Here is an 11143-nt window from a genome sequence, read left to right on the forward strand (position 1 = left end):
ACGGGTAGAAACATAAAATCGAACATCACTATTGGTTGCAATGTAACCAAATTTGATGGAACATATATATCGGTACTAGCTGACAGTGCTTTTAGAGATAAGATCTTACGACGCCATTGCTGATAGCTTAACATATATGGTGCCAAATGGTGACCCATATAATTACTCGACCCTTTTCTCTCTCAATAAAATATCAGTTCAATTGACAAGCTACATACGCGTTTGTAGAGCGCTGAGAAATATCATCATGTTGCTGATAGTAATAGCAATACAATCTTACAAAGATATATCCAAGTTTTACGAAAAAAATCGTAAGAATTATAACGTTGACAAATAACAATCTTGGTTATATACAAATTTTACATTTTAATATTATGAAAAGTTTTGAAGCATAAAAATAAATAAAACCACAATCAAATATAATAAACATGACAAAGTAATATAAAAAAAAATTCAGTATGCACAAAAAATCAATACATAAATAAATACATACACATGAACTGAACAACGAATCATACAAAGATATTTATATTCAAACGAACATGATTGACAAATGCATGTCCAAATTTTAAAAAGTTTTTGAAACAGAGTAGCAGCTGGAAAAAACATGAAATCTATTAGTATATAAACAAATGTATTTTTTTTTTAGTCAAAATTAAGTCAATTACAATAATGGTAAATTATTTCTAATGTAACTGAACATATAGTTGATGGATGAAATACGCTAAAAGGGCTGTAAATTAATTATTTAATCTAACATTTAACTCCAAAATACCGAATCATTTTAGTCATAATGTAATTAAGTAAGTAAAACTGAAGTTACATAAGTTTCTTCTCCCAGTTTGGTTGGAAGAGGTTCCAATATATCACAAAGTAAGATAGCTGTTTACTGTTTAGAGATATATACGCACCACCAAAATAGGAATGCGACAGAGTGGATGTCCGGCTAATTATTAAAGGTAATACGATGACCTATAGTTTCTAACCTTTTCGTCTATCTGGTGGAAAGTTATGTCATATGCTATCATTCCAGATCTTAATTTTTTTAATGAAGTAAAACACACTCAGTCTGGATTTTAACTGTTCATGGCTTTCATTAACTATTATATTTTAAAACAAACAGCACATTCTTATTCTAAATACGTTCATAATTATCATATTCTCTTCTATTACCAATACATGGGCTTATAAAGAACAAGTACCCGTCTTTTATTAAACCAGGAAGAGCTGCCCAAAAAGTGGCATTAGGTATAAGTTGTAGGCCAGACACTCCTAATACAGCTTTCTTGTATAGTAAACCTGAAAAAAGAAATTTCAGATTAAGGATTGAAATTAGCGTGTCATGAAAAATAACATTATTTATCATTTCACCAAAGTAGGTCGATAGCAAATTCTAGAATCCTCTAAGGTTTAATTTCATCGAGAAAATCGTATAAAAAACATTTTGCAGACCTCTTAACATTTTATAAAGTCAAAAACTAGCTACAACATGTTTTACACTGAATTAAGAAATTAGATTTAGATTTGAAATTAATCAGTTATATAATCACGTAGTTTGACAACATTTAAAGATGGCCTGAAAAGTACCACGAATAACCAATTCTTAAAGTTGTGTCAAAAGGTCTTTGGATTTTTTTTAATTTCTACATAATTTGCAAATATTAAATTGCATTTTGAAAAACCAATCTCATTGTATAGACTTCTGGTTTTTTTTTAATCAGACAATTTCCCTCGTTTTTTTGTTGTAGCTCGGAATTGCTTTTTTCTCAATCCATTATTGAATTTTGAAAACCGGTATACTACTGTTGCCTTAATTTCTTTCTATATATTTCAAATTTCGATTCGACATACGTAAGAACAGATTACATAATGATATTCCCATAATTTGTCAAGTGTTCACTCCTGATAGGGTTATGGGACTGATGCTTCAATGCTTGCTCGTCAGATCATGCTTTCAAACACTTGATATGACTTCATTCTCTTAATCAGAATTTCTATCTAAAAAACGATAACCCTAGTTTGTTTATTCAGATGTTGCTGGTGATTTATTTTTCACATGTCTTCTTTTGTAAACAACCGTTTTGTTTTTACCAAAAAACTGCTCATTTATCACATGAAATAACATTAAAGGTGCCATTTTTTTTTGTTGAAGCTAGAGCAATTGTTTGAAAAAATACCTTGATGAGCTTTTTACAATTACAAATATCTAACATTTTTGAAAAAATAATAACTGTTGGAATCATTTATACTGAAACTCACCTACGACTAGATACACGAGTACAATGGATAAAAGAGAAACACACATTATAGTACCAATGCTGAATCTACTTCTACAGAATCGTGTTGATGACAGTGAAAAGTAGTATTTGTCTTGAAGGTCAGATCTTCTATAGTAAAATTGCGGTTTATCATTATCCATACACTCCAAAGTTATGGTACTATCTGCAATGGATATATAAAAAATAAGTGCATATTGTTTGTGAAACGCATGTTTCAAATTTTTAAGTATTTTCAAAAGATCCCTGTAATAAATGCATCCTCTTTCTATTTGTTTTGTTATGCAAACAAGTATTCAACTTACCATTTTTAATGGCGTATCTGTAATGGAAAGCACATTTTGGTCATACTTTTTAAATTGTGTGCCGTTCATTTCTGTCTATGATAACTAGAGGCTCCAAGGAGACTGCGTCCTTCATCTCCTATTTTTAATTTCAATTAGCAGGCAGGGCCAACGGGCACTTTTTTTAAACTAGATACCCTAATTATGATTGATTTGGTTATATTTGTCTCAGTTGTTTCAGAGGGTAAGACTTTAGTGAAATATTAAAAAAATAAAATGATTTTAAAGGGCAACAACTCCAAAACTGCAAAATTTCCTTAATTTCATTGGCAGCAACAAACCAACGGGTTGTCTGATTCATCTAAAATTTTTTACGACTGATGGATCTTAACCTGATAAACATTTACACAGTTATTAAATTTGCTCTATGTGCGATAATTTCTGAATAAGCCAAAAGCTACATTTGACCACTATGTTATATTTTTAGCCATGTCTGCCATGTTGGTTGGCAAGCGGGGTCATTGGACACATTTCAATTAAACAATATACCCTACTGATGATTGTGACAATTTGATTAAATTTGTCTCAGTATTTCAGGGAAGAAGATTTTTTGTAAGATAACTAAAATTTACGAAAATTTGGTAAAAACTGACTATAAAGGACAATAACTCCATAAGGGGTCAATTGACCATTTTGGTCATTTGAATTATTTGTAGATCTTACTTTGATTAAACTTATTGCTGTTTACAGTTTATCTCTAGCTATAAAAATATTCAAGATAACAACTGCAAAATATACTTAAAATTACCAATTCAGGGGCAGCAACCCAAAAAACAGGGTTCCTTATCAAATGTCAAAATCAATAAGTGATCTTCGACTTGTGTATTTCAAAATAGTTTGTTGACTGAACAGTATTTTTCAATTTCCTTTTATCTATTTCCATCTGAAAATTCTAAAGATTTACACAAACATCTTTAATTTAAAAAAACATTTTGGCGCTCTGAACTATTTTTCTCTATGATTTAATTTCACTTGCAGATATAATAATGATGTCATGTCTCTTTTTAACTCATAGCCTAGTGAATGCCTAAATCTCATATATTCAAGGAAACTTGATATTTAGGATAATATCTTAACTAGAAGATCTACTTCATTATCGATCTTTTCTTCGATATTTACATATATAAACCACTTCAAATAGAAATTAATGACAAACTGTATCATGTTAACCTTCACTTTATAAACTTGCCATTTTTAAGTAGTACAATAGCCTTTGTCCCGTCGTGTGGTGTATTTATATCTTAATTAGTACTTTGCAAACTTGAATGTTAATAGGGAGGTTCTCCTAAACAAAAACTAATTCAAGAGAGTTATTAAGTCTCTGAAGACATTTAAAATCTTTAAATATCCGAATAATCGTCTTAACTGTACTTTAACGGATCGTGTCCTATTCCTGATTAGGACACATTGACTTGGTTTAAAGTCATTTGATAATGCATGCAATTTATAGAGAGAAACATTGACCCTGTCAACGCACACATAAATGATGCTTTCGAGTTCGTACGAGCATCTCAGTCATAGGCTTTTGCCTCTGATTTGTTACTTTTAAATTATCGTATGAGGTTTATTTTTTTAAATTAACTATTGATGAGTTTCATTTCAAATAGTTTTGTATATAAATTGAACTTTTCGTTTTCATTAGAGACAAAAAATACCAAAGGAACATTAAAACTCTTAAATCGAAAATACCACAAAACACAACAAAGAACACAAAGGAATGAGAAAGGTGAATTTAATTAACTAGAGGCTCTAAAGAGCCTGTGTAGCCCACCTTCGTCTATGTAAATATTAGACAATGTAAGCAGATGGATTCATGACAAAATTGTGTTTTGGTGATGGTGATGTGTTTGTACATCTTACTTTACTGAACATTCTTAGCTGCTTACAATTATCTCTATCTATAATGAACTTGGCCCAGTAGTTTCAGTGGAAAATGTTAGTGAAAATTGTTAAAAATTGACTATAAAGGACAATAACTCCTAAAGAAATCAACTGACCACTTCGGTTATGTTGACTTTTTTGTAATTCTTACTTTGCTGAACATCATTGCTATTTACTGTTTATCTCCATCTATAATAATATTCAAGATAATAACCAAAAAACAGCAAAATTTCCTAAAAATTACCAATTCAGGGGCAGCAACCCAACAACGGGTTGTCCGATTCATCTGAAAACTTCAGGGCAGATAGATCTTGACCTGATAAACAATCGTACTCTGTCAGATTTGCTTTAATTGTTTTTGGTTTTTGAGTTATCAGCCAGAAACTGCATTTTTCCCCTATGTTTTATTTTTAGCCATGGTGGCCATCTTGGTTGGATGGCCGGGTCACCGGACACATTTTATAAACTAGATACCCCAAAGATGATTGTGGCCAAGTTTGGATTAATTTGGCCCAGTAGTTTCAGAGGAGAAGATTTTTGTAAAGGTTACTAAAATTTTCTAAAAATGGTTAAAATTGACTGAAAGGGAAATAACTCCTAAAGGGGTCACCATTTCGGTCATGACGACTTATTTGTAAATCTTACTTTGATGAACATTATTGCTGTTTACAGTTTATCTCTACCTATAATAGTTTTCAAGATAATAACCAAAACCAGTAAAATGTCCTTAAAATTACCAATTCAGGGGCAGCAACCTAACAACTGGTTGTCCGATTCATCTGAAAGTTTCAGGGCAGATAGATCTTGACCTGATAAACAATTTTACCTCAATCAGATTTGCTCTAAATGCTTTGGTTTTTGAGTTATAAGCGAAAAACTGCATTTTACCCCTATGTTCTATGTTTAGCCATGACGGCAATCTCGGTTGGCCGGGTAACCGGCCCCTTTTTTTAAACTAGATACCCCAATGATGATGGTGGCCAAGTTTGGTTTAATTTGGCCCAGTTGTTTCAGTGGAGACGATTTTTGTAAAAGTTAACGACGACGGACGACGGACGCAAAGTGATGGGAAAAGCTCACTTGGCCCTTCGGGCCAGGTGAGCTAAAAACTTGGTTGATCTTCAAAATAGTAGACAGATCCTGCTCTTCAAGTGGCTCCTGTTGTGTTGCCCATGTAATTGAAAGTTCGTAGATAAGTCAAATTCCGTAGGTCAAAATCAGAGAAAAGAGGACGGGATTGTGGTTACGACAATAAGAAAATGTCGGTCGTCATTTGGGAAACATGATGGTAAGTCAACTCGTGAAGGCGTCTTTATAATGTATGTGAGAATGATTTCAACTTGTCCACTTGGAACTTTTGCTTTAATAGCTTCCTTGTGAACAGCATTGCACAGTTTCATTGATTATCAGCTGCGTTTTCTCGAAAATCTTCTCTGAAAATATTTTGCCACATTAATTCATCTTTTTTTGTAATAATGAAATTGATATCCGATCTTTAGTATTTTCATTTAGTGTTCTTGGACTAGTCATGATGCTGTGTGTTTTTCATCCAGGCTAATGAGTTTAACAGAACATTAGTGTCTTTTGAATATTTTATTAATTGTGACTGTTTATTTAACGCATCATGTAAATATAACGGATTTTGATGAGACTGTTATTAAAGAGAGAGGGTTAGCGCTATAGAACCAGGTTTAATCCACCACTTTCTACATTTGAAAATGCCTGTACGAAGTCAGGAATATGACAGTTCTTATCTATTCGTTTTGATGCGTTTTGTTATTTGATTTTGCCATGTGATTATGGACTTTCCGTGTTGATTTTCCTCCGAGTTCAGTATTTTTGTGATTTTACTTTTTCATACTTTTTTGGATATCCGTATGAATTGAAATTTGAAATGCTATTGGTAGTATAGACAGAAACGGTTTCGTAGATCAATGTATTGGAACTGTTAGTTTCTGTCACCGTACAGATTCTTTCCTATTGTTATTGGTAAATATGATATAGGTTAATACTTTGTTAACTATTAGATCAATCAAAGAGAAATGTGTTTTGAAATGAAACCGGTCATATATACTTTACTGTTCTCTGTTTTTACTTTTGTGTTTTGAGCGTCTTATTGTCCATGCAAACTACATCATATTGCTATGTCGTTCAGATGGCGTGAATCAGATGTGGATACTAAGAACATTCAAAGATCTTAAAGAGTACATACAATCTAGGACCATTTCATCTTGCAAAGTATTAAAACATTTGACTTTTCTATCCTTTACACAAGTAATCAACATTTAACAGTTTTGCGACAGTTGTTTTTAAGTCGTTTGATGTGTTATGATGTGTTTTGATCCGTTTTTGATCCGTTTAGAACTTTCCTCTGAATTCGGTATTTTTGTTATTTGCTTTTGGCAAACTGCAAGAAAAATTGAAACAGTTGTTCCTGCTTGTTTCATAAAAAAGAATGAACAACGTGTCTTGTCTAAGGAAGCGACCTTGTTAAAAATAACACTGATTCAAACAAAACATTTCTCTGAATCTGACATTATCAGAAGCTTGATCTCTTGATTGACAACATATTTGTTACGTTTGTAGCACGTGCATTTCAACAAAAAACAGCAGTTCAATGGTAACCAGCTGTGTCCTCTTCTTGTCTTCTTTTTTATTCATTCGTATGATACTTATTTCATTCTCCTTGGGAAGAAAGAGAAGATGTTAGCAGTATTCTTTAATTTTACTTTTCGCTATATAGATGATGATCTCTTACTTAATAACTCAAAATTTGGCGACTATTTTGAAAGCATCTAACCTATCGAACTTCATCAGATACAGTTGAGTCTGCATCATATCTAGACTTACATATAGAAACTACGAGGATTTGCTGAAAACAACATTTTACGACAAAATAAATGATTTCAGCTTCCAAATTGTTAACTGTCCATTTCTATGAAACAATATTCCAACAGTACCTGCATGCGGAGTATACGGAGCATACCAAGATATTAAAGGGCTTGTATGTTTTTTCAAGATTTCATTGATAGAGAGTTGCTTCTCACATGAAAGCTATTAAACCAGAGGTTTTCCAAGTGATGAATTTGAAATCCTTGCTACGTAAATTTTACGAACGCCATCACAAGCAAGTAGCCCGTTATGTGATATCTGTTTCCAAAACTACAATCCCGTCCTCTCTTCCCCTAATGTGACCTACCAAATTAGACTTTATTAAGATATCATCGAGCTTTCAATTACATCAACAGCACAACAGGTGCCACCTATTGAACCGTATCTGCTTACCTTCCACGAAAGCAACGCCGGTTTGTGGTGTGGTTCGTGTTGCTCAGTCTTTATAGCGTTATAGAGTTGTGTCATTTGCACTCGTACTACATCTTCTGATATCTATATGTTGTGTTTTGTATACATTAAGTGCTATTTGTCTGTTTGTCATTTTCTTTTTTCCATGGCGCTGTCATGTTTTTTCATCTTATGAGTTTGAATGTCTCGTTGATATCTCGTACATCTCTTTCACGGATGAGTCTTTTGCCTCACGAAAAGCACGTCTGGTGTGAAAACTTTTAATCCAAATATCATGAATATCTATGACGAGTTTATTCACGGCTCCTAACGAGTGGTGAAAGAGATTCAGTCTGTTAATTATAGTTTGTATTTATAAATTGTATTTTGATATTCTTAAATGTAGATTTACCTATATCATGTATATGTATTCTTTCTAATAAATACCGAGTGTTTGAATGAGAAAAGGCAAAACCAAAACATCACACTCACATGGGATGTTGCGGTATACATTTACAAAATCATATTACGACGATAATATACGACGTACGTGATACAAATTAGAGTAAAACTATTGAATTGTTGACAGACATCATTTTAATTGAAGTTATTGAAAGAAATCCAATCAAATTTGATAGCAACCGTGTAATTAATTATAAAATACAATACCTTTTTTCACTAATGTCTGTAATATATTATAATCAATTCTGTAGTAGTCGCCATTACTTAATATTTCTAGTCTTACATTAGAAAAATCTCCGATATTTTCGAATTCAGAATTCAGTAAGTCCTCTTTGCACAAAGCACTTGTATTGCACCTTGGATTCACATTATTGAGCATGTAACACGGGTTGTAGTAATATCGGGTTGAATTGTTTTTGTCATAAGTTATGAAAGTTTGATTACTATTGTCTGTCAATACGGATTTGAGATCGATATTATCACTGCCATCGCCACCAATATACCAGAAACATTTAGGTTTGACTATTTGGGAAAAGCATACACGAATAAAAGGAGATAGAACAACAACATTTAAGACAGTATTTAAGTAACAGCGATCCATCGCTCGAATAATTGTTAGTTTTGTTTACATTCATTCGGAACTATTCATCGATAATCTATTTTTAGAACTATGATGAAAAGCCGAAAGCAGTATGAAACAGAACGGACCGTTAAACATTCTTTTAATTCGAATATGAATTTAAAAAAAAAGCTATTACGCAAAACCTATAATATAATGTTGTACTGTTACACCCCTGTCCCAGGTTAGAGGAAGGATTGGGAACCCGCTCACATGTATAACCCCGCCACATTCTGTATGTTGGTGCCTGTCCAAGTCCTCAAGTCCAAGTCAGGAGCCTGTAATTCAGTAGTTGTCGTTTGTTTATGTGTTACATATTTGTTTTTCGTTTATTTATTATTTTTATACATAACTTAGGCCATTAGCCATAAAAGCGCGAGGTCTGGCTAGCCACAAATACAGATTCAACCTCCCACTTTTTTCTTAAAATGTCCTGCTACAGTGCCAAATCAGGAAAATGGCAGTTGTTATCTTATAGTCTGTTTCTGTGCATGCAACATTGCCGTTTTTTGTTCTTTCTCAATCGTTTCATGACTTTCGAACAGCGATATACTCTTTAGCCTGATAATGATAAATTAAGTTTATGTTTAGTCAAAAAGCATTTATGTAATAAAATTCAATCTATGACTTGATTGTTTTCTTTTAAAATGTAGCAGTTTTTTTTTTACAAAATTCGCTGAAAAGAAATAACATTTCATAAGTTTGATTATAAGTTGATGATCGGAAAAACCACAAATTTATTATTTTGGTTCCATTTTGCTATGTTCTTGCTATATCTTTGAATATGGTATAAAAGTTTCCATAGATGTAAACAACATAGGAGTCGGTCTACTTAAAATTATAGATGGAATATTACTTTTAATCCAATCTTCTAATTTCTTGCATTCCGGTTCTATGTCTTCTGCAATTTCCTTGAAATTGTATCCCAGAGTGATATGAAATATAAGATCGGAGTCAGACTTGTCAAAATGTTCCTTGCACCAATACCTCAAGTTTTGCAGGTGGGAATCCTGCTCATGAGAAGCAACATTTACAGTCATAATTAAACTGGAACGATGGGGTCTTCTTAAGGTTTTCAAACCATTAAGGTGGATTGAATCGAACTTAGAAAATTCGTTTATCTTTTCGTCCATTTTGAATAAGGCTGGTTTCATGAGTTCAGTCATATTGTCCAGTTCCTTATCTGGTTGTTTCCCATCGTTCAATTTATATTGGTATGGATAAAACTTTTCCTTTTCGTGCCAGATATTATACACGGTCATATGATAAGTAGAGTAGTGTAATGGTTCGTAATACTTAGCAATGGGCGATGCCTTCAACACGTGGTACAGTTCCTCCAGCTTTGGTGTCATTTCACACATAGATATTATTGAATATCCATAAAAAGGCAAATAATGTCCATGTTGATCTATTTTAGCAGTCATGACGAGAAACAATTCTTTCACTCGCCGTTGTAGTTCAGTTGTTTATAAGATATTATAATGTAACGTATTTGAAGGAAATTTCACCAGGTAAAAAATAACCTTGACCCTTATGGCACGACCTGATATATATAATACTATTCAAATAAATGAATGATATCTAAAAATAGATAATAACGTCATATATCAAAATTCTATTTTTAGTTGTATATGAAAAGTGATGCATAATTTGCAATACTCGTAAACAGTTAGGTATCGACATCAATTTTTTTACCGACATATGCATAACATTTTTATACAACCGCAAACATTTTTTGGGGGTAAGTGTGCCAACAGTTTAGGAATAAAGGGATAAAAAGTGGTAAAAACAAACATTTTTTTGTAATTAATGGACAATAACATGAATAACTTGTGTGCAATTGTGGATCTCTCTGACATTGTACCACAAGGTTCCATATCACAAAAAGAAGGCTGGTATTGGGCTTTGGGGTATTTGCCACATTCATGCAGGAATTGGGGGCCAAAAAGGGCCGAAAACAAGCAAGTTTTGATTTTTCTACCCTGTATACCACATTGCCTCACATTCTCATTAAAAACAATTCACACACCTAATTAAATGGGCTTTTAAAAAGTCAAAATGTGAATATATATGTTCAAACTTTTTTATGTAATTTTTTAGTAGCAATAAACCAAAAAAACATGTCAATTGGACATGCTTTGATACTATATATGCCCTTGAATTTTTACTAGATAACATTTTTGTTCGCTTTGGGGATTCCGTATATTGTCAGGTTATTGGAATTCCAATGGGGACTAACTGTGCACCATTTATTGCGGACCTGTTTTTGTATTGCTTTG

At 32.6% G+C, this 11143-nt stretch overlaps 1 protein-coding gene across 1 annotated transcript; it reads right to left on the bottom strand.

Moving 5' to 3' along the window:
- Positions 1-413: 413 nt before the first annotated feature.
- LOC134688326 (cln5-like protein 1) lies at positions 414-10381 on the bottom strand. Its single transcript, XM_063548916.1, has 3 exons — positions 8453-10381; positions 2260-2442; positions 414-1299 (listed from the first exon to the last, which is right to left on the bottom strand). The coding sequence occupies exons 1-3, from the start codon at positions 8844-8846 to the stop codon at positions 1136-1138; spliced, it is 741 nt and encodes a 246-aa protein (XP_063404986.1). The 5' UTR covers positions 8847-10381; the 3' UTR covers positions 414-1135.
- Between the last annotated feature and the right edge of the window lie 762 nt (positions 10382-11143).

The sequence above is a fragment of the Mytilus trossulus genome, chromosome 10 (genome assembly GCF_036588685.1).
Source record: "Mytilus trossulus isolate FHL-02 chromosome 10, PNRI_Mtr1.1.1.hap1, whole genome shotgun sequence".
NCBI classification, from domain to species: Eukaryota; Metazoa; Mollusca; class Bivalvia; order Mytilida; family Mytilidae; genus Mytilus; species Mytilus trossulus.

Excerpts from the sequence above, each read along its gene's own strand:
- LOC134688326 (XM_063548916.1), bottom strand. The coding sequence starts at position 8,846 with ATGGATCGCTGTTACTTAAATACTGTCTTAAATGTTGTTGTTCTATCT. Across the intron at positions 2,443-8,452 it reads ACAGACATTAGTGAAAAAAG|ATAGTACCATAACTTTGGAG; the intron begins GTATTGTATTTT and ends TATCCATTGCAG. Across the intron at positions 1,300-2,259 it reads ACTCGTGTATCTAGTCGTAG|GTTTACTATACAAGAAAGCT; the intron begins GTGAGTTTCAGT and ends TTCTTTTTTCAG.